General features: G+C 48.8%; 1 protein-coding gene across 4 annotated transcripts in view; it reads right to left on the bottom strand.

Moving 5' to 3' along the window:
* Positions 1-24,255, bottom strand: part of BANP (BTG3 associated nuclear protein) — a 109,590-nt gene that overhangs the window by 79,684 nt on the left and 5,651 nt on the right. For all 4 annotated transcript variants that reach the window (XM_060083436.1, XM_060083434.1, XM_060083437.1 and 1 more), the window contains exon 2: positions 2,908-3,046. In XM_060083436.1, coding sequence (XP_059939419.1) covers positions 2,908-2,977 — 70 coding nt within the window. In that variant the 5' untranslated portion in view covers positions 2,978-3,046. The remainder of the gene's footprint in view (positions 1-2,907; positions 3,047-24,255) is intronic.

Raw genomic sequence — 24,255 nt, 5'->3', positions numbered from 1 at the left:
GTTCCCCACCCCGGCCAGTGTGGCTGAAATCAAGGCCTCCCACCAGCACCTTCCAAGGGGTCTTCAGGGCTTCTCCACGGATGAGCAACTCGGCCCAAGTTCAAGGCCGGCACCACATGGTCCCAAGCCCGGTGCCTTTACACCTGTATGTGCCAGGTGATTCGTCTCAAAACTCTAAAATGTAAAGACACTGAACAGACCTGCGACTCTAACGTGAACCTTTCAGGGGTCCCAGGCGAGACCAGTAAGCTGGTTTCCAGAGGTAAGTTGTCACCCAAAGCTCTACCTCACAGAAACCAGCCACGGGCCAACGATGCCAGAAGCATCCTGCTTACCAGAGGGCTCTGCATAGTACACTGTCTCCACACTTCAAACACCTCCATAAAATGTGTGGGGATGAATTCTCATTAAGGTAAAAAAGGAAAAATCCGTGGCTACAAGTGCAAAACACAGGTTCTCAGAACCTTCATCAAAGCCTACCTACTCCCACTGGACGCTGGTAATTAAGAAAGGACTGGGAGGATGGGGAGACTCCGGCAACCGCTAGTCTAATCCTTTTAACTTGCTGAAATCCAGTCCAGAGAGGTTAAGCGACTTGACCAGGGTCACACAGCTGGCTTCCTGTAACTACAGGAAGAAGACTCCAAGCTCTTGGCAGAGCGAAGCACCTCAAGGCTGTAAGCAAAGGGCAGTGGAGCAGATGAGGGAAAGGAGACACAGCCCGTGGCAGTGACAGGGACACACACCTGGGGTTCCGGCGCTCACTTTCTACGGGCCGCGGGGCTGCTAGTTTACTTTCTTCTTGGTCCTTTTTTACTTTGTTTTTTATCGTTCTGCATGCATTACTTTTAAAATTAGACAAAAGAGCTCAATGTTCATTTTAAAGCCATCACGATCACCTGCAATGACAGGCCCGATGAAATTTACAATCGTATGTGTGTGCAGATGGGCAAAGAGATCGCAGTCATGTGGTGACTGCGTGCAAAATCACAAGAACCTACGCATTTTGATTTTAAATGGAAATCAGAAAAAAAATGGAAGGACATACATGCCAACAATTTAAAAGCAGTTCTGTCACTAGGATTATGGGAAACTTTTATTTCTTCTACTTGCTTGACTATATGTTTAAGTTTTACAAAGTTCACATTTTAGAAATGAGGAAAAAATCATCTCAACCTTAAACCCACTCAGGACAATCGTGTGGGATGCAGCACGGTGCTTGCCGGTGTTGGGGGAGTCCTCTGGGGCCAGAGATGGCAGGCCTCCTGCCTACGAAGGCCTCAGGGAGCCCTGCACACAGTAGGTGTTCATTACACAGCCATAGCTATACTTCCCAGTTAGTTAAGGAACCCACAAGGAACAACACCAGGATCAGAAGTGACTTCTCTAATCCTTCTTTGGACTGTAATCTACAGAGAGAGAATTTAATTGGGAAGTAAACTGTCAGAAGTTCAACAGTTCTAAAAATGCTTAAAATGTATATAACTGGAACATTTTTCTTTTACAGCATTGCAGTGTGAGTGTTTTCTAAAGAAACTGTCATCCACCCACCAAAATATGAACAGCTGTTTTTAAAACTGTGATGTACAGTGACAGTGCTGCTTTTTTATAGTTCACTGGTTTCTGCAGTGTGGTGCTAAATGAGGTCAAGGCTTCACATTCTCGCTCTAAACAAACTGGTTCACTTTCACAGAGAAAACTGGGGTTAAACAGCTACATTCAGACGCCCTGACTTGGCTCAAGGATCTGGCAGGTCTTGATCCTGCCAGTTACCAGGTGATAGTGCTTCTTATAAACAAATCAGAGGCAAAATGACAAAAACTGACTAAAGAATAGCATTCATGAAAGGGTGCCCCAATCTCTTTGTGACTGCTTGTTCAATCCCAAAATCATGTGCTACCCACCCTTCCATACGTAACTAATTTCCCAGTGAAGCTTTTTCAACTAACACAGCAAAGAGATCATACACAATAGACATCGTCATACTTTCTTAGGAGATTTCTGAAAATTCTCTTTTCTGTGGGGAAAAAAGTTAGCATTTCAACTCTACTATTCCAGAAAGAATAACCAGACAACCAAAACACTATGTGAATTGTGTATGCTTGTTATTTCAAACTTAACAGAAATATAAAACACATAAAACTTTACAAAAAAAAAAAAAGGAGGACCCTTACTAAGAAATCTTTTTATAAAATAAAGTGCTAACAAAGTATTTCATAGGTGATGTAGTTCAAGATGAAGTGCTTGAAATTTAGGGTCTCCCTTATAAGGTGTCTAATATCTAGTTAAGGTTCCAAAGTAGATGGGTGCCTTTAACGACCAGCCCTGGCAGAAGGGCAGGAAAGTCACCTCACAGAATAATCGGATAAAGCGTGTCTTACCAAAACTCTGAACATACACAGCAGTTCAGCTTCTGGGAACTTACCCTACAGAAATATTTGCTGCAACACGCAGCAGGGACCTTTGTAGCAGGGTGTTCTTAAAAGAAAAACAGTGCCCACGGTGTTACAGCATCCCCAGGGAAGAGGGAGATGAAGGAGGGAGCAGCGTACATGGAACACCTCGCAGGTGTCCCCACGCAGGGCAGACTGTCCACAGCAGAGGAAAAGGCCCAGATGTGACCACAGGGGGCTTTAAAGGGGAGTCAGGGGAGCTGGGGGCAGGGCAGGAAGAGGGGCCGAGGCTGGACAGCCCCGTGTGGTGCAGATGTGGGCCAAGGGGAGGCGGAGGGACCGCCGGGATAGGCATGAGGCTGGCAGAGCTCACGCGCTCTGGTCCGGGTTTTTCATACAGGGCACGCACTGCTTTTTCTCTTCCTTTACTGAAGGGAGAGGAAACTTGTGGAAGCGCTTTGGGGCTTTTACAGACTCGGGGGAGTGCCAGCTTCCTACTGCCCGCACTCTGTACCTGGGTGGTCGGGACTCAGCTCCTCCACGGCGATCTGCACCACATCCGCCAGGTCCTGCTCTGACATCATCCAGGACGAGAGGAGAGAGGCCGGTCAAGGGGCAGGAATCAGACTCACGAAGCACGGGGTTTCTGTCACCTAAAAACAAAAGCCAGGACAGCGGAGAGGGAGATGAACGATCCTTACCTTGAAATGCTGGAAACTGCTATCCATGTTCTCTATCCAAGAGGATAACAGAAGCCTGTGGGTTCTTTAAATATAGGGTTCTTCTTGCCCCAAACCACCAAAACGTTATTGTCCTTTGAGAACTGAGAAATGGCCCCCAAACATTTCCCACTGCCTCTGTCCTTCAGCACTAGACTAGTCCCCACCTCGCCAGTCCATTCCCACACCGCCTCCTAAGTCACCTTCCTAAGACAGCTAGAACACATCACCCCAAGCCAGACGTCCTCGGGTCCCCCTCTTGCCCACGGAACACGTCCTGTCCCTCGCCTGCACCTGGCGGCTCTCAGATCCACTAGACACACCACACCCTGGAAACCATCGAAAACATACCTCCCAAATTTTACCCAAACGGACCCTTCCACCAAGGCTGTCCCCTCACCCCATTTCCACTCCTTGCAGCACCCTTCCCTCAGGCAGGCAGAGAGCGGCAGCTCCTGGGAGGACTGAGCCCAGCACCAGCCCCCTGCCCCAGCCCACGGCCTGTCCGCCACCACCCTGCCGCCGCCGAGATGGCACCACATCTGCAACACAGTGCGTTCCTTTCTTCCTGATCCTCAAACACTCTGATTAGGCCTAGACACACCTTCTCCAAAACAGAAATGAGGCCACGCCACTCCAAATACGACCCATCAACACAACGGTCTAAATGCAGTACTTGCAAACAGGGTGCCTGGAGATCAGGAATCAATGCCACCATAATACTTTTATCATTCTACACTTTATATTTTAATTACCTATAAACAAATATTTATGAAAGAAGTAATCTATCTTCCCCAACTGGACTGCACGTTCCCTGAGGGTGGACAGCGGGCACCCAACTCTACAGCACAGTGCCTGCCCCGCACGTGCCCACCCCCACCGTGCCCACGCAGGGCAGCTGAATTAAGAGTTTCAGATCACCTAGTCTCAACCAGTAGTCTACTGACAGCTCCTTTAAATGGCTAAGTTCCAAAGGCATAAAATTAAATTTGCAGGTTCCACACGTGTTCTTAAATCCTATAAATCCAGATTTAAATTCTACAGCTTCAACGGTAGCAGCTCCAGAATTTCTTAGGGACAACCATTTGCAGGAGAAGGAGACAAGCTCCTGCCTTAAATCTCCCTTCACAAAACAGATGCAACCCGTTCATGCAGGTGCAATCCATCAAACGGCCAAGGTGTGGTACCGCCATTGAGACACCTCACGTGAGACTGACGAAAGCACGCAAGCACCGAACGTCCCTCCCAGAGCAGACGCCGATGACAAACAACTGGGGCGGGGGACCACAGAGGTGCTGCCGTGAACCCTTCAGAAGTCCAACTAGGGAGGGATGGCAGTGACAGAGATTTTTAATCTCTCAAATGAGGACAGCGAACCCAAGTCAAGGTCTGTAACAAGCTGAGAGATCGGGTGTTTCCTAAAGAACTCCAAAGAGTGAGCGAGTGGGCAAACCACTGACGGCACGAGGTCCTCAAGGGAGCAGCAAGGAGGAAGCAGGGGTCAGAGAGAAGGAAAAAACGGGTCTGCCTGGGAACAGTGGCTGAACCCAGGAGGTGAGCACCACTGGGGGCAGACAAATGCCAGGGCAGCTGCGGAACAGCCACAGGCCAACCTTCTGGGCCACGGAGTCTCAAAGACTACTCATCCAAACCTCCCTCTTATGCTAAATACACTGGAAAGAAATGACTAGAATAGAATACGAAGCATACAGGACAGGGAGAATGAGAGTCTAATTACATGGGGGAGAGGAAAACAGCCAGGAGAGCGCAAGAAAACAGCTACCACATTTTTTACAACTTTCTAAAAACAACAGTAAATAAAGCTCTAGGACACGGAAATTAGAAAAACTATTCTAAATCTAGCCTTCCTTCCATATATCCAGGAAAATCAATTCCACAGAAAAGTAACAACAGAAAATACTGAGGCCAAATCTCATGCCAGGTGATATATTTTAAAAGCAAATAGGGCTTCCCTGGTGGCGCAGTGGTTGAGAGTCCGCCTGCCGATGCAGGGGACACGGGTTCGTGCCCCAGTCCGGGAAGATCCCATATGCCGCGGAGCGGCTGGGCCCTCGAGCCATGGCCGCTGAGCCTGCGTGTCTGGAGCCTGTGCTCTGCAACGGGAGAGGCCACAACAGTGAGAGGCCCGCGTACCGCAAAAAAAAAAAAAAAAAAAAAGCAAATAGGAGCAAAGTAGCATCACTACAGACAGTGAAAGCATGCTAGAAAGACATGTCCCTAAGAGATGAAAACTCTATCCTAATATTTCAAAACAAACTAATATTCATGAAGGAAATTATATAAGGTATCACTAACCATAAACCAGCATTAGAAAAACTCAGAAATGCGGGGGGAAAACTCAGAAAAGATTAGAAATAAAAGGAAAATAATTTTGGAAATGAAGGCTAAACTAGAAGGAATCCAAGAGCAAGTAAATACAATAAATTACACCGTAAGAAAAACAAAATGGGGGCTTCCCTGGTGGCACAGTGGTTAAGAATCCGCCTGCCAATTCAGGGGATGCGGGTTCAAGCTCTGGTCCAGGAAGATCCCACATGCCGCGGAGCAACTAAGCCCATGCACCACAACTATTGAGCTTGCGCTCTAGAGCCTGTGAGCCACAACTACTGAGCCTGAGAGCCACAACTACTGAAGGCCACGTGCCTAGAGCCCGTGCTGCGCAACAAGAGAAGCCACTGCAATGAGAAGCCTGCGCACCACAACGAAGAGCAGCCCCTGCTCGCCACAACTAGAGAAAGCCCACGCGCAGCAACGAAGACCCAACGCAGCCAAAAATAAATAAAATAAAATAAATTTATTTTTAAAAAAAGAAATGAAAGAAAAAAGTTGAAGAAAAAGTAGCTGACAAGCAAAGAGGATGCAACGTACGTTGAATAGGGGATTCTACAAAGAAAACCAAAGGAAAGCGATGAAACGGAATACTACAAGCAAATCCGAAAAAACTCTTCAGAAATGAGGAGAAAACATTTGAAACTACTTATGAAAAAGACACACCATAAACTTGGGGCAGGGCAGGCAGAACAACCAATACCAAGACACATTCTAGTAAAATTATTTAAAGAAAAAAAGAAAAGTTATCTTAGACATCTAGACAAAAATACTGGACACCTTAAAATGGTGGGGGGCAGGGCAGATTATCCAACTACAGCAGAAGAAGGGAGACTCACACACACAAGACACTCGAGGAAAGTAACGGGAGCCTTTACATCCAGACAAAGCGAGCTTCAGGTACACAGGCAGCAACTTGTGCCAACATACAGCACTCAGAGAACATGGTTCCCGGAAACCCTTCCTGAAGAAACTGCTGGAAAACAAGATTCAGAAAACCAAGATCACTTGGAGAGACAACATATGAACTGGTCAGTGGTGAGCAGTCTACGTTTACATGGAGAACTGAGACTAAAGGAGAAAACACAGTTTGCAACGGCTGTATGCTCTGACAACGGAGATATAATTTACCTGCTTAAAAATGGGGAGAAAAATTGGGAGAACACACACAAAACAAATTTTTAGCAATTTTAACAATCACACTGAGTGGTGGTGTTGGAATTCCCTCTGAAAATTTTCCATGCGCAAATGAGGATCTACAGGATATTCCAATTCTGTCACTCCCGACGTCCTGACAAGCAGATCCAGAGGTCGGGCAGAAGAGGTCTCGGGGCTGCGGATTTGACTCTGGGCATGCATTGGAATAGGAGGTATGAACTCAGGCGTGTGTGCCGAATCCAGGAGCTGAATCCAGTAGCAGCGTGCCTCCCTACAGCCTACACTGTGAAATACCGCCTCTCACCAAGAGATGAGGGCTTCTTGGAGAAATGGCTAATTCCACATCTGAGGCAAGGAATATGCAAGATAACATCTTGTCATCCCAGGTGTAGGGAAGCGATCAAAGACATCAAGGCTGTATCAAAAGGACTCAGAAACCAACTCAAAGATGCTCCTCCTGGCCAAAGGTGGGAAAAAAATGACCCTCAACAAGGACAAACACGTCCATGGGCTGAAAGAGAAATATTTGTAAATTCATTAAACGGTGGGGGGGGGGGGGCGTCAAAAAGGCCCCTATAAATTAAAGGAGACTTCAATGACAACAACAAACAGGCAAAACTATGATTTTCTCTATTTGTATTATATTTAATAAAAAGGTTTTTCTTAAGGCAAAATTCAAACCAAGTGGAAAATACTTGTTACACATGCACCAAAGAGCTCATTTCCTTCTTTCACAGCAACAGAAAAAAGACCAATAAAGCTAATCAAAAGGAGCATAAGAATGAGAGTAAATTCACAGGGAAAAAAAGTCACAAAGCTTTTAAACATGAGAAGACACAACCTCTCACGTGTTTTTTAAAATGCAAATGTCAACCAGACGCTCAGTGTGACAGGCGTGCTGGAGGCCTGTCAGGACGTGTGCGCTCTTGTGCACGTCTGATGGGAGCTTAGCTCTGACGACCAATAGGCAACAGGCATCAAAGTGCTGCTGCCCGGGGCTTCCCTGGTGGCGCAGTGGTTGGGAGTCCGTCTGCCGATGCAGGGGACGCGGGTTCGTGCCCCGATCCCGGAGGATCCCACGTGCCGCGGAGCGGCTGGGCCCGCGAGCCATGGCCGCGGAGCCTGTGTGTCCGGAGCCTGTGCTCCGCGACGGGAGAGGCCGCGGCAGTGAGAGGCCCGCGTACAGCAAAAAAAAAAAAAAAAAAAAAAAAAAAAAAAGTGCTGCTGCCCGGCCCTGACCTTCCCACCAAGCAATGCTCCTAGCACAGAGAGTCACATGTTGGTGCAAATATCTACCCACCAGAGAAACAAAACAACCAAGGCATTGCTTTTAGCAGCAAAAGAATGGATGATGCAATCTGAATGCTGTTTTAAAAAAACAAGTCTGGCACAGCTGAACAGTGAGAGACTAGGCAACGGTCTAGAACAGGGGTCCCCAGCCCCTGGGCCACGGACTGGTACCAGCCTGTGGCCTGTCAGGGAACGGGCCGCACAGCAGGAGGTAAGCGGCGGGCGAGCGGGTGAAGCTTCGTCTGCCGCTCCCCATCGCTCCCCACCACTCATGTTACCGCCTGAGCCCTTCCCCCCACCATCTGTGGAAACATTTGTCTTCCATGAAACCGGTCCCTGGTGCTGAAAAGGTTGGGGACTGCTAGTCAGAACCAGTCAGAGCTCTCTAAGGAACCACTCCCGAGATGCAGTATTACATGAACAAAAATGGGGCAGAATGTGTACAACACACTTTTTTAAAAAAAAAATATGCTAGACACGCACAGACTATCCCTGGGGCACAAAGATGAAGGGAAATTATATTTGCCTTTTTTTATCATGTACATTTATCAGCTTTTCAAAAGTAAAAATACTTTTTAAAAATGGTCAGACAACTAAATGTCGAGGCGTCCACTGTGAGGAAATCCTCATCTCCGACCTCCCTCATATGCAGTACGACTCTCAGCCCTGGCACCCATTCAGCCTCACCCGCAGCCCCAGGACTCAGAGGCAGGCAGGACCTACAGCTGCAAGGGCCCACCAGGCCTTACCGGGGTTATTCTAAACCCGGTCCTCTGAAGGTGACCTCTGAGCAGATTAACTGTGGTTGGTACAAAGGCCAAAGCCACTCATGCCGTAACTCAGTCTTTTTTCCAAACTAAGAACCAAAGCAAGGATTGTTAAAGGGGTGCAGTGGACTCCTTCATGAAGGCGGTGGTCCTCAGTTAGATAATACCACCCTACCCACCTTTGAACTGATGGATTGAAAACGTTTTAGGGTCACACACTGCTTTCAGGATCTACTTGTTAAAAAATTACAGATCCTTTTCCAGGAAAAAAGTACAGACACAGTCCTGCCAAGTTTCAGAGCCTCATAATTACCAGAGACTGCTGGCTGCCTACCCCAGTACCTGCTCTCCCTGATGCTCAGTGTTACAAGAATCCGAATTCACAGGGCACAGGGCCACCAGAGAGCACAGCCTCTCCTGCAGCACACTGTGGCCACGTGACCCACTCTGGCCAATGGGGTGTGAGCGCAGACGCAGTGCGGGGCAGCTCCTGGACCCTTCCTCCTTCTTGCCCTCCTGCTGCTGGCCTCCTGGACTGCCTGCCTCGGACTTCCTTATACCAAAGGAAAATCACCAACCACCTGCTCTAAAAACAACATATTTGGAATCTGCAGCATGCAGCCAGGCTTAACCTCCGTGACTCACCCTGAAGCCCATTCATGATGGCCCTGGGGCCACACGTCCCAGGTTAAATACCTGTCTCTCACAAATGGCTAGTGGAAAGTTCTCAGGTGCCCAACTCAAGCTTTTCCTGATTTCTAGAAGCTCCGTGAGTGACTTAAGAAAATACTCTGAGCTCACCATAAAATCCTGAATCCTACCCTCTTCCAAATGAGGACACCACACAATTATCCAAGCTGTTTACTCAAAATGACTCTACTGCCAGGATAAAGAGTCATTTAAAATTCTGCTAACAGTGAACGGCTGAAAAGAAAAAATTAGGGCAACAAGCCCAAGAAAACTAGAACAGAACGATGCATGCGGATGCCAGTTTGGCAAACAAAATTTGCCATTTCTCAGAAATCCTGGAGATAGTCCAGTCTTAATAATATAAAGGAGCTGGACTGCGATTACTGTTCAATAATGTCTCTAAACAGCAACGACTACAAGCTTGTGAAGAGAGCATCTTCCAGGGTGCAGGTGGAAAAAGAGCCCACCAACCAAAATCAACAGACCAAGTGCTCAGTCTCAGGGGATTGGTAAAGTAAATGACATGAGACACCACAGCCATTCATGTGAATGGAAAGGTCTCCAGAACACATACTAACAGAAAGGAGTATAAGAGGAAAATTGCATGTGTGTGTAGTCACATGTCGGTGTATGCAAATGCACACGAGATGCTCTGGAGTGATACACACTGAACCAAGGTGACACAGGAGGGAAAAGGTACAGATAAAACAACCCGACCTTCATCCTTTATCCTTCTGGACTGTTGAGCTTTCTTTTTTTTTTTATTTTTGGCTGCGTTCGGTCTTCGTTGCTGTGTGCGGGCTTCCTCTAGTTGCGGCGAGCAGGGGCTACTCTTCATTGTGGTGTGTGGGCTGCTCACTGCGATGGCCTCTCTTGTTGTGGAGCACAGGCTCTAGGCACACAGGCTTCAGTAGTTGTGGCACACGGGCTCAGCAGTTGTGGCTCGCGGGCTCTAGAGCGCAGGCTCAGTAGTTGTGGTGCACGAGCTTAGTTGCCCCACGGCATGTGGCATTTTCCCAGACCAGGGCTTGAACCTGTGTCCCCTGCATTGGCAGGCAGATTCTTAACCATTGCACCACCAGGGAAGCCCCTGGACTGTTGAGCTTTCTACAAGTACACATTACTTATTGTGCTTATTATTATTGAGATTGTTTTTCTAAAACAGAGCAATAAGTACACAGATGAGGCCAAGCACATCAAATCTGGATAAAAATTAGGGAGCCTTCTTCAACCCTGCCTTAAATCCACCTCCCAGCCTACAGCGTGTGAGCATCTACGGCCATGACCACTCGCGCAGGTGCGCCCTGCCGTGCCCTGCCCCGCGATGCCCCTTCTCCTGGACCATGGGTCAGACTATCCCCTCTCCCTGTGGCCCAGCGCTGGACCTCTTCTCATCCGCACTGAAGTACCATCTATCTGCTGATGGCTCACAAACCACTTCACCTCCGGCCTCTCCCAGGAACTCCAGATCCACGTGACAACTGGCCTCCAGGCCACTTCCCCTGAGTGTCTAGTCTCAACGTGAAGGAACCCAAACTGAACTGTCCCTATCCACAACCAGCCGACACCTCCAGACTTCCCACCCCAGTTGCTCAGGCCAGAACCTTTGGGCCTTGGTTCTCCTCTCTCATCCGACCTGTAGGCAGAATCTCCCACTGTCCTCACCCTGGCCTTGGCATCGCACATCTGGACCCACGCACTGGCCCCCACCTGGCTCTCCCTGCTCTGCTTTTGCCCCAGAATTACTGCCAATGTTTAAAAGCTACGGGATCATGTTAAAGCCCATCTCAGCATCACTGTCTGCTCAAAGCCCACTGAAGGTTCCCCAGCCATTCAAGGTGCACACCTGGCGCCCAGCAGCAGCCAGCCTCTCTCCGCGCCCCTCAGGCTCCCCTTGCAGCTCCTCAGTGCGCCGTCTGAGGAGGCCGCCCCAGCTGGGCAGGCACACGCCAGCTCAGCCCTCACCCTCCGAAGCCCACCTGCCCCTCGGCCAGCCACTCCTCACCCGTCACACCCACCACCAGCACCCACGTCCCTGCTGCCCTTTCCTGCTTCATCACAAAGCCCTTATATCTAACCTATGACACAGGCTAAATACCCATCTTGTTTAGCATCTGTCTCCCCCGCTGGAAGACGGGCTCCACTGGGCCGGAACTCTCACCATCTTGCCCCCTGCCCGGCTTGGGGCCTGGCACACCATGCACGTCCATGCCGTGGGTCTAGTGGGAGAGCCCAAGGGAGAGTCACCCCCCAGGGCAGAACTATGAAGGGCCGCACACCTGCTGACAAAGCGTGCAGGACGGGCGGCAGAGTCCTCTACGTCTGTGTTTTGATTCCGGTAAGGACTGTGCCATAATTAAGTCACAGATCTGTTTAGCTTACAACTGTGAACTTCATGCAAATGACATGTTAGGTTTAACAGTGAAAATACAAGCTGCTCAGGGGTTGTCAGCAGCAGACACGAGCAGCTGTTCATCAGCAGAAACATGTAAATCGAGCAGAACTGTGTAAATATGTTATTTTTCTCTATTAAAAAGAAGTGTTGAAATAAAAAAAACAGAACTGCACATTTAGTTTTAATTTTGCTCATTTTTAAATATTTCGGACACCCGTAAAATAAAACCACAAGGCCACTGAAACAGGAAAAAAAGAAAAGCTACTGTAATCGAGCACACGACTGAACTTCAGCAGACGTAACCAGGCAAAGCCCCCTGTGCCCACCCTGGGATTTTCTCAGTCACCACCAGAACGACATCACACAGGTCATCTCATTAGGGACGTCACAACATATGGGGTTTTTAGGGCAGGCACTCTGCACAGAGCTGTTTCTCCCATCAGCCCTTGAACAAGCGCCCCACTGAACCTGTCTGCAGGAGACTGTCCCTGGGAGGCGCACACTGCAGCCACTGTGTGACCTCTGACTCTGCTCTACCAGAACTACTTCCCAGCCGTCAGAACCCTGCAGGCGACCCGTGTGAAGAGACGCGGCCCAGGTGCCGTGACGTCATGGGCAGAAGCGGGGGCACGCCTAGCTCACCGTGGAGGGGCCTCGGGAGTAGGCCATGCCAGGCTGACCTCCCTTTACAGATGCCAAATACACAGACTGAAGACAGTCCTCGGAGGGGCAGGAGCAGCCCCGATGAGTACAAGAGACAGAAGACCCTGAAGACAAGTCTCGGAGAGCAATCGCGCAGGAGACAGGGGGAACCGCCAGCACCCAGGCCCAACAGCAGCCCCGCCACCCCAAGCCCCGGTGCCCCAGCCACCGCCCCGCCTCTGGCACCGGCTTCACATCCACCTGAGCAGCAAGGCCGAGTCCACACACCGTAAAGACCAGAGCAGTAACCTCCACCCCCAGCAGGAAGTGGCCCAGTGGTGCTCAGTTAAAAAGCTCAACTTCCAGAAACAGGGCCCCTCCAAGAAAATAAAGATCATTCCATTCGGTCAGATCCATCTGGATACAGATGTAGTAATAAAATTAATTAAAAGCCAGTATGAAGTAAGCAAAGAAATCAACTTTTATTAAACTGAGACATGTGAACAAGACTCAGCTTACTGATTTTCCCCAAGTCAGTGTGGGGTCGCAGGAGGATACTCAAAGGACAAATAGGGAAGAAAGAGAAAACATGACTACAAATGACCAGCCAGGTGCTAGATCATCAGAAAGCACTGATTCTTAAGAAAATCCAGGCCAGCCCCCCTAAAAATGTTTAAGTTTGAAATCAGGAGAAGAAGGTCAAACTAGCCTCAGATGGCAGGTCCTCCCCCTCTGTAGTTAACATGTTTGATTAAACTGGCCACTCCTATTCACCTTTTCCAAAATATATAAACCTCCTCAAACACAAACCACCAATGCAGAAAAGAGAACTGGCCGAATTTAAATTGATCCCACAGCACCACTGTCCTACTTCAAGACACACTGGTCTCAGGACCCCCTTCCCCATCTGAAAGCTAGTGAGCTTGTACTCGTGGACGTGTATCTATCAATATCACCATCTCTGATATTAGAACAGAAAATGTGTGAATACTTTATTCATTTAAAAATTACAAAAATCCATACATTACATATTAACATACAAAACTTTTTTTTTTTTTTTACCAAAAATAACTACTAGAGGGGCTTCCCTGGTGGCACAGTGGTTAAGAATCTGCCTGCCAGTGGAGAGGACACGGGTTTGATCCCTGGCCCGGGAAGATCCCACATGCCATGGAGTAACTAAGCCCGTGCGCCACAACTACTGAACCTGCGCTCTAGAGCCCGTGAGCCACAACAACTGAAGCCCGCGCGCCTAGAGCCCACAAGCCACAACTATGGAGCCTCTGCTCTACAGCCCGCTAGCCACAGCTACTGAGCCCGTGTACCGCAACTACTAAAACCCGTGCCACGTGCTCCACAACAAGAGAAGCCACGACAATGAGAAGCCCGCACACTGCAAGGAAGAATAGCCCCAGCTCGCCACAACTAGAGAAAGCCCGTGTGCAGCAACGAAGACCCAACACAGCCAAAAATAAAAACAAATTAATTAATTAGTTAATTAATTAAAAAAAATAACTACTAGAGTTTCCAAAACAACAGCAGCAAAATCTTAGCAAGAAGAGAAACACAGTTTTGCATTTTACAAATCTCTTTAACGTCAGACTTACTGGAAAACAACTGGGTTCGCATATCTATTACTGCATGAAAAAGAGGGCAGTGCATCTGAACAGCCCGTTCAGATAACTGTGGATATTCCTCTGTAATACAACACCAAGCCTCAACAAGGGCTTTATTTCTCCCCAAAGGTGAGCTGCAATGTGGAATATAAAACTGTACTGCTGAACTTTTTGTTACTTTATCACTTTAAAACCTGTCTTTAAATGGACATTGACCTGGGTCTGATTTGGTCATTTGGAAAATACTGGTTCAGTGAGTTATGCAGACCTTCCGAATGTTGTTCATTACAGATTATCTAAAGCATCACTCCTTAACATCAGCACCGATCTCATCAGAGAAGTCCTGGGGACTTCCCTGGCAGTACAGTAGTTAAGACTCAGCGCTTCCACTGCGGGGGCACGGGCTCGATCCCCGCTCAGGGAACTAGGATCCCGCACGCCGTGCAGCGCAGCCAAAAAAGTAAATTCATTAATTAATTTTAAAAAAAGAAAAAGAAAAGTCTTGAAGTATTAGGAGGCTGCCAGGTTCACAGTGGCAGATACAAGCCTTCTGAAATTCCAATTCTACTTAGAAGTACAAATTTTCCCACTGGCAATAGCGTTAGCTGCTTTCCTTGCAGTGACAGGCTAACTCTGTCCGTTTAGTAAGAAATACTGGTAATGTGTCAATTATTCCGTTATGGTGGTCCATGAAAAAAAGCGGCCGGTTCAGCTAGCAACCCAAGTAACTGCAGAAGGGCCCGTCTTCCAGGCAACCTCCCAACTCCAAAACGCAGAAGTGCTTTCCACACACTTCCTGTTTTGTTACACAGAGTATTAGAAAGGGGTGTACTCAGGGCTGAGATTTAACAAAATGATTTTTACTGCTGCATCAAGGACATTCTTAGAGGAGAATGGCTTTTCTGAATTGCACGGCAGTCAAGAATCCAGCAACAATGGTAGCTCGGGGACTCGGTCTAAATGCCAACAGGCAAATAGAGGCAAATGACCTCTTGACAATCATGAAAACTATATTGACCTCGAATATCCACTGGGAATGTGTCAAGGACATCCCTGGGGTCTGTGGACCACAATGACAACCGCTGCCTTCCGGAATTGTATCTCTAGAAAGAAAGCATAAGAACCACATACACATTAAAATGAATTTCAGATAAGGTCTGCTATAAAATAGAAACCATAAAAGCAATTAAAAGCAACTTTTACTTGCTTTACCAACTGCCCATGATAAATGTAAATACATTGCAGAGGCCTGCATATATCTCGCAATAAAAGTTTTAGTTTCTACATAGATAATGCCCATATTTTAATTCTTCTCTGGTAGCTCCTAAATTACTTACACTGTGAAGTAGTATTCTGATAACATAAAATACTAAATCTGCCAAAGATGCAGGACTACAATGATGTACGGGGACTGTAGGCTTAAACACCTTAACCTTATTTCTTAGTTCTGTGACAAGCCTTAATGAGCATCTATGGACCCATACAATTAATGTCAATGATCTTATTGCGTTTATTCATACATTCTTCAAACAACAACACCCGGGCCCTGTGCTAGACACACGCTGAAGGGAGCACAGCTAGACCTGCCCACAAGACGCTGACGAAGGCAGTAAGTCAGAGCAGTGACGCTGGGGGTGTCCTGGGGATCGACTGCCCACCAGGGCTGAGGGTGGACACGGTGGGGGGCTGCAGCAGCTGCCTGGCCAGGAGGATCAGGGCACGCTGCCCAGAACCGGTGGAGAGCTGAGCAGTCGGAGGAGGAACGAAGGGGTCAGAGATGCTGGTCTACTGGCCAGACTCTTGAAAAGTCCATGGCATGAAACAAACCGGCAGAGGCTGTGGGGACCTGCCAATGTAGGGAGGTCCAGGGGCGGGACGGGGAGAGGCAGCCACAAAGAATCTCAGGGGAAACTTGAGTATGGACCGTATCTTCAGTGACTCGGAATCACTGCTCCTGTTTGTAGGTGCAGTTATGTAAAACAATGTCCTTGCTCCCAGGACACGAGTGCTCAAGCACTTAGGGGTGAAATGAGGTGACCTCTGCAACTTACTATCAAACACAGGAAAAAACAGAAACAACGCAATGTGCCAAAACGTCACCCCGTCGTGCACCTAGATGCAGGGTGTATACCTGTGTGTCCACCGGGCCCCTCTAGGAAGTGCCCCCTAGATTCCAGTGAGGAGGCAGCCAGGATCACGGATTCAGTCAACAAGCTCAGGTGAGCTCAGAGAGCCGGCGCCCTGGAGGCTGACACCGTGCCAGCCACGGCCATGTATGACATAATGGTGGAAAAACAGCCTGTACCATCTCTGCTACGTACCTGCAAATCTCAGGCGACTGCAAAATAACTGTTTAAGAAAAAACAAAAATAATAAAACCCTCCAATCCACTCTGCTGCCCGCCAGCTGCCACCATGCCCCTCCAGAGCCAAACTCCTACAGCACATTCTGGAACTCTCGCCCACGCCCGTCCGCAAACACGATCCCTTCCCACACCCTTCAGGACCCCAAACAAAACAATGGTTTCCAAACTCACCGTCGGACTGGACAAGAGCCCTGTGAACGATTCCCACCGGCCTCCCCGCTCCGCACTTCTCCTCGCTCAGAGCACCCTGGGGTCCTCCTCCTCCCTGGGGTTCACCCCTGGCCCCACCTACGCTGGGCCCTCCAGCAGCACTGGGTCTGAGCCTCACGCCGCGGCCCCCGGAGCCCCTTCCGGGAACCAGAGCCCAGAAGTACGTGTCCCGGGGGCACACGGCAGGCCCTTACAGGGAGTGACACCTATGCCCCCAAATCTCCACTGCCGCCCGGACCCCTCACCAGTGACTTCCCTGGTCCAGTATGTCAAACCGCACTATGGCCATCTGACAATAAAATCCGCTCCTACACTTCCAAAGCCGAACCCTGCCCCCATCCCTACACTTTCCCGAGAGCAGCGCTCAAGGAGACCCCACCAACCCCCCCAGAAAGAACCCTGCAACTCCCCCTTTAACTCTCTCTGCTGTCACCCCCAGCATCCAACCATCACCAGGCCCGGGGGCCCCGCCTGCCTGCTCCTTCCCACCCGACTCCTCTCCCACTACACCTGCGCCGCTGGGCTCCGCTTCCTTGAACCCGTGAACCGGCTTCCCTGTCCCTGCCTCCGGGCCCTGGCGATTAGGTGTCAGCTCTCTGTAACCCACCCTAAGGTGGGATCCACGGATCCGTCCCTTCATCCCTCCCAAAGCCACACACGGTGAGGCGGGAAGCCAATCCCCTCCCATCCATCCTGCAGATGAGTTCCAGGCTCATCCCTCCCAAAGGGCTGCCGTCACAGCGCCCGGCTTGGCATCACATCTAAACTCTACCCGCATTTCAGGCCTCTCCCAATCCGGCTCCTGCCTACCTAGATATGACCTCATTTTATTCACTCACTCAACAAATGCCTTCTAGACCAAGGGTTGGCCCCGTGGACCAATTCCAACCCTCCACCCGTACAGCCCATGAACCAAATAAAAGAACAGTACGTCCTGACATGAAATTACATTAAACTCAAACATCAGTGTTCACAAATAAAGTTTTATTGGAACAGAGCCGCAACCAGCTGTCTGCACACCGGCTGGGGCTGTTCGGGGGCTGTCACAGCTTGTCCAGTGACTGACAGCCTCACTCTAATATAAAAACCTGTGCTCTGTGCACTGGATCATCACGCCACAAACACCCTTTTGGGCACATGGGAGCGACCCGTAAATCCTGGGCAAGTGAATAAAGAAACGACCTTGAGGTTCACGTGCTGCGTAAGCACAGATTCTCCTAACTAGTCACTGGCCTGGCAGCTCCTTCAATCCTTCAGCTACAGGGACAGAAGAGATCTTGGTTCTAATCATCTTCCCGTTAAAAAAAAAAAAAAAAAAGGTAAAACATGAAACATTTGGAGACTACAGGCAATGCTCTCGCCTACACTTCACTTCACTTGTTGCTGTGGTTTTGTTTGTTTGTTTGTTTCTTTGTTTTGCTGTACGCGGGCCTCTCACTGTTGTGGCCGCTCCCGTTGCGGAGCACAGGCTCCGGACGCGCAGGCTCAGTGGCCATGGCTCACGGGCCCAGCCGCTCCACGGCATGTGGGATCCTCCCGGACCGGGGCACGAACCCGTGTCCCCTGCATCGCCAGGCGGACTCTCAACCACTGCGCCACCAGGGAAGCCCTGTTGCTGTGTTTCTTACAGTTAACATGGAAAACATTCAGAGACGTGAGGACAAATTAGATGACAGGTCAATTTTTTTACCTCTATGGAAGAAAGTTATGTCACAAAGAGCCACAACACATCACGCTGAATTCAGGGTGAAATTAAAAATTTTTAAAGTCATTTTCCCACTGACATGTGCCCATATAAGAAATACTGGCCCTAAAATTATAAGAATTCAAACTCAACATTGCAAACTGTCTAAAACCATCTGATAGAATTTAAAATTGTCAATAAAATATCACTGAATAACAAATAATCTGCCAAACTTACAACACTATATAGCAACAGAATCTAACACAATTTACTTTCTGAGAAGTGCAGGAGAAAAGTCGCCTCCCTGGAGAGAACAAGAGGCTGTCTCAAGCCTGATGACTGTCAAGGGCGGCTGCTGGGCCAGCTGTGTGGAGTTCACACTGGAGGATTCCTCACAGTAGAAACGCACATTTATCAAGGGTCCTTGTGTTTCTAACAAGTGTATACTTTACAACCATGCCCAAGCTTTTAACTAGCAAGTTGTACTATTTAAATCACCTCTAAGCTCCTGTCCAGTTCTCAAATTCTAAGATTCTGTGACGTAAGTTTATCACAGACAAAACTCTGACTACATGCAAATTTCTATCAATTAAATCTGTCCCATATAAACTGATAAGCATAAAAAGATACAGGGCCTGGTGGGTGAAGCTGATGATCATAACAGTAATTATAGGAGCTACCATTCATTGGATCCTAAACACATATTAGCATTATTTCACTGAGTCTTCACAACCTTGGACGTAGGTGCATCCCCGTTTTACAGAGGTAGGCCCATCCCCTCACCATGAATATTTATTAGGGCAATATGAGACCGGAGAGCAGGTGGGGTGGCGGTAGGGGTAGGCATGGGGGGCCCGGTCACTCGGTAACTCACTTTGTGTCGGGCTAACTAACCCCACTGTCATCCATCACCACATGTTCCCTCTGCCTCCCCTGAGAGCAGGGCTGTGCGTCCATCCCTCCTTCAGCTCCTTCCAGAAACTGAAATCCGTTTGTCACTCATCTGCCCCTCCTGTTTATTCCCATGAACTGCAAAGCTTGGGGAGGAGGGTGGTCAGCCGTCCAGGGTAAGGAGGCCAGTGTCCTAATCTTTCTCCACCTCGAAATTTCACAGAAACCAAATAATACTAACAGCCATGTGCCAAAATGTTAAGGAAAGCTGTAATCCTAGCCAGGAACATAAAAGAAGATGAACACCCAGCTTGAGCAGTCATTAAAACAAGTAACGAGGACAGGCGACAGATGCAGGGACCACTCCAGAGGTTTCTGACGCACAACTGACATCAGGCAAACACAGCCCCTCAGGGGCAGGGCCCATAACCAAGGAGAACAAAGTAATCTGATCTACAACAGAAAATGGACAAAAGTGTAAGGAGCCCGACAAGGACGAGACGCAGATGCTGACTGACCCGTTTACGGCGCTGGAATGGCTCGGTGGTGACAGACACAGCCTACGTCACTGTCACCGCTGGGGCCAAGGAGCCAAGTTCACAGTCTCCATTTTACTCAAGACCCTAATTCCCAATGTGTAATTAAAACTTAGTCATGGGGACTTCCCTGGTGGCGCAGTGGTTAAGAAACCGCCTGCCAATGCAGGGGACACAGGTTCAAGCCCTGGTCCGGGAAGATCCCACATGCCGCGGAGCAACTAAGCCCGTGCGCCACAACTACTGAGCCTGCGCTCCAGAACCCACAAGCCACAACTACTGAGCCTGCGTGCCACAACTACTGAAGCCCACACTCCTAGAGCCCGTGCTCCGCAACAAGAAAAGCCACCGCAGTGAGAAGCCCGCGCACCGCAACAAAGAGTAGCCCCCGCTCGCCACAACTAGAGAAAGCCCGCGTGCAGCAACGAAGACCCAACGCAGCCAAAAATAAAGAAATTAATTAATTAATTAAAAAAAAAAAAACTTAGTCATGAAAAACAACACCCTAAAGATTAGAAACTGCACTTAGAACCCCAAAATTACTGGGCCTGATCTAAGACTGATGAAAAGTTCATGCCATTAAAATGTCCATGTAAAGCATGTATTTATAAAGATACTTTAACCTTTTCAAAGCCACATGCATAGTCAAATGCCTTAATTGGACCGGAATGCCTCCCTCTTACTGCTCCAGAACCCCAGGAAGCCGGTCTGAAACGTGACGAGGACTCTGAACTTCAGGCTGCAAATGGGCGAGGAGGCCCAAGTACCTAGAACGCTGCGTGCCAAGGGTCTCACACATGCTCAGATATGTGCCGCACACCACCATGGGAGGGAAGCCGTGCATGGCTGCCCCAAAGCCAAGCAGCCACAACACTGGTTTGAGCTGCACAGGTCCACCAATATGCAGATTTTTTTCAAGGGTAAACATTTCGGTACTGCACAAGCTGCAGCTGGTTGAACCGAGGATGCAGAACCATGGATACGGAGGGCTGACTACAAGTTCTATTCAGACCTTCCACTACGTGCAGGGTGGGTGCCCCTACCCCCCACATTGTTTAAGGGTCAACTGTACTTTGGTAAATAAATGGGTCCAGCACTGAACAGCAGAAGCCCTTAGAAAATCACCCTTATCCAGCCCAACAGGACTATGTAGACTGGAGAGTGACCTTAAAGAACTTTTTATAAATTTAGCAAATGACACCATGGAAGGTCATACTCATTTCTGATCCCCAGCTCTAGCACATCATAACCCCACCGCATCCACACGTGCAACCAATGATCTGGGTAGACTTTAAAAATAGCCAGGCAGGGGCTTCCCTGGTGGTGCAGTGGTTGAGAGTCCGCCTGCCGATGCAGGGGACGCGGGTTCGTGCCCCAGTCCGGGAAGATCCCACATGCCGCGGAGCGGCTGGGCCCGTGAGCCATGGCCGATGAGCCTGCACGTCCAGAGCCTGTGCTCCGCAATGGGAGATGCCACAACAGTGAGAGGCCCGTGTACCGCCGGGCATTCTGCCTCTTACCTCTGCCGCCAGTCTTTCCCATCCCTCTCCCAAACAGAAGAGCAGGAGGAAATGATTATGCAACATGAATGCTGTCAACAATAAATATGCAGACTTTTGATGTCACTAAACTTGTAATTTGCAAGGAGTATGGTGCCTAATTTATGATAATGTCGGTAAAGGGCAAACGTTCTTAGGGAAAAATACATCCCAAGTTAATAAAGGAGTCCCTTTTTCTTTTGCTAAAAATGGACGTTATTGGGATAATTAATAAAATCTGAACTAGATCTGATGCTTAGATAACAAAGTTGCATCAATGATAGATTCCTAATTTTGAAAATTGTACTGTGGTTATATAAGAGAAGGTCCTTGTTAATAGGAAACAGCCATTTAAGTGTTTAAGGTTAAAGGGACTTACTTCATAGTTTAAACTGTTCAGGAAAAAAAATAGAAAAATATACACACACACAAACACAGAGAGTTGCAGAGAAGAGGATAAAGCAAATATAAAATATTAGCATCCGAGACTCTAGGATAAACCTACACCATAATTCTTTGTACTATTCTTGCAACTTCGAAGCCTGAAAAAACCCAAATCCAATTCCTATGAAGAGATGTCGAGGCTATTCTTCCAAAGAACAGCAGTGAGGATGGACAGACGCGTTCTCATCTGAAGGTGCTTTGCTGACGCCAATTATACTTCGTGCAGATTTTCCCAAAATACACCCTGCAGATGACCCCAGGCTCCCCGCGTCAGCAGAGGAGCGCGGCCGCTGGAGGTGGAGCAGCCTGCGGGAAAGGGGCCCAGCGGGGGCGCTCCTCACCACCGGCTCACTCTCGCCGAATTCCCCTGCTTGACTTCTTTCCCCGACTTGCATGAGCACCTGCAGTCTCCAGTCACACAGTACGGTCTGAGGGGCAAGTCCAGCCAGCGGTTAGTTTTTGTAGATAAGTTTTATTGGAAAACAGCCACGTCTATTCCGGCTTCTCCAAGGGCAGAGCTGAGTGGTTGGGACAGACCCCCAAAGCCAAAAATGTCTACTCATATAGCCCTTGACACAAAGTTTGTGGACTTCTGCCCTGCAGCCGAGCGTTTAACCACATCAGTGGCATCTCCAGACTCTAGAAACTGCCTGGAGACTGAGACAGGGGAAGAAGAGACAGGAACTTTTGAAGAGCAGTGATCGTGGCCTCCTGAGAGGCTCTAGGATGGGCTGGCTCTGCCGGCTCCACCTCCTGTTGGCCGCATAGAGCGATTTCTGCTTCAGATTATAGTGGATCCACAGAAATCCCAAAGAGGCAAAGCAGGCTTCCTGAGCTCTTGAATGATCCCTGGAGAACTCGTGAAGCAAGTTGAATTGAGTGTTTTTTGTTTGTTTTGGCTGCACTGGGTCTTCGTTGCTGCGCGCGGGCTTTCTCTAGTTGCGGCGAGCGGGGGCTACTCTTCGTTGCAGTGCGCGGGCTTCTCATTGAGGTGGCTTCTCTTGTCGTGGAGCACAGGCTCTAGGTGCGTGGGCCTCAGTAGTTGTGGCTCGCAGGCTCTAGCACGCAGTCTCAGTAGTTGTGGCACACGGGCTTAGTTGCTCTGCAGCACGTGGGATCTTCCCGGACCTGGGCTCGAACCCGTGTCCCCTGCATTGGCAGGCATATTCTTACCAGGGAAGCCCTGAGTGTTTTATTAACAGCTACGCACAGAGGGAACCCCAGGCAGTACACGTTTGCTTTCATCTTACTGCACCCCTTCAGATTTCTTTCTCCCAACACAGTAGAACTGCATTTTATATAAATCTGAATTATGCAAATTTAAGTTATACAAATGTAAAATAATGTAATAAATATTAAACCGTCACTTCACAAAAAACGTGAAATTAGTTGAATCCTGCAAATCTTAAAAATCCACAAAATGTTTAATTTCAAAACTAGAAAGCCAGTTAACTGCGAACTATGTTTGCCCACTGACAGTTGCAGCAATTCTTCACTGGTAAACAGGATGCCCAGCAGTCTTTGTCAGATTCAGTCAAAATCATGGGTGGAGTGAATTACTTGGCGTCTCCACGAAGCTCCCAGCATAAAAGGCGGCTTAACGCAGCACTCTGCTCCTGAGGCCCACCCCTGGCTCCAGCCCACCAGTTCACAGGACAGGTCCCGTCCTGCCATCCACCTGCCAACGCAAGTGCAGGGCCACTCTTGGTGGTGACAGTTGGAACCGCAGCCTGAGTCATCCCCCTCCACCCAGGAAGATCCAGCTGCCCGGGGGCTCTCACCACACTCAAGGGACACACAGTTCACACCAATAAGGAAATGCCAGCAGCACACGCACCAAGTTTTCACTGCCAGCTTTATCCAAACCCATTGCTATTTTAGAAAGGCTTAACTTTGCTTCAAGTCATTTGATGACTTTCCACATTGAAGAAAAAGGAAAAATCACTAGAGACCAGAAGCAGCATTCTTTGCAGCACAGAACGTCAATCTTTATTACAAAAGGTTTGTCAGTACAGGGCTCTGCCCAGAGCCGCTCAGCGCAGTCCCGGCTTCCTGGCACCACTCCGCCCGCCCCATCCCTACCTGGGCCCTTCCTGCCAACTCACTTTCTCCTTCAGAGCATTACCTGCACTCATTTACCCTAAAAGCTAACACAGAAGGACTCAGGGCAAGGAAAGGGGAGTCAGCTTCCACAGACCCTCCACCCCACCTATCTACCTTTTCAGGGATGTAATAAAACCTATTCTCATCTCTTCACCTTCTCTGGCCTTTTCTGGTGGATTTTATTCTTCCATCACTTATGCATTGTCAGCAATCCGACCTTATGGGTCACCAGTCATCACCACCACCATCCCCCCTCCCCAGCACGAGGGTCCTTATAAAGACAAAGCAAATCTTACTGTCCATCCCACCACAGAGGCAGATGATCCAAAACATTTAATCAAATCGGACAGTTCTTGGCTATGGGTAGATGTGAAAGATGAAGAGAATTTAATTCAAAATAGGAATCAATTTCACGTGACTTCCACAATGCTTCGGGTGTACTCTCTGCCAGTGGCTTAGGAAGTT

This window comes from Mesoplodon densirostris, chromosome 19 (genome assembly GCF_025265405.1).
Source record: "Mesoplodon densirostris isolate mMesDen1 chromosome 19, mMesDen1 primary haplotype, whole genome shotgun sequence".
NCBI lineage: Eukaryota > Metazoa > Chordata > Mammalia > Artiodactyla > Ziphiidae > Mesoplodon > Mesoplodon densirostris.
The sequence above is the reverse complement of the archived record's forward strand: the minus strand, read 5'-3'. Positions and strand labels throughout refer to the sequence as shown.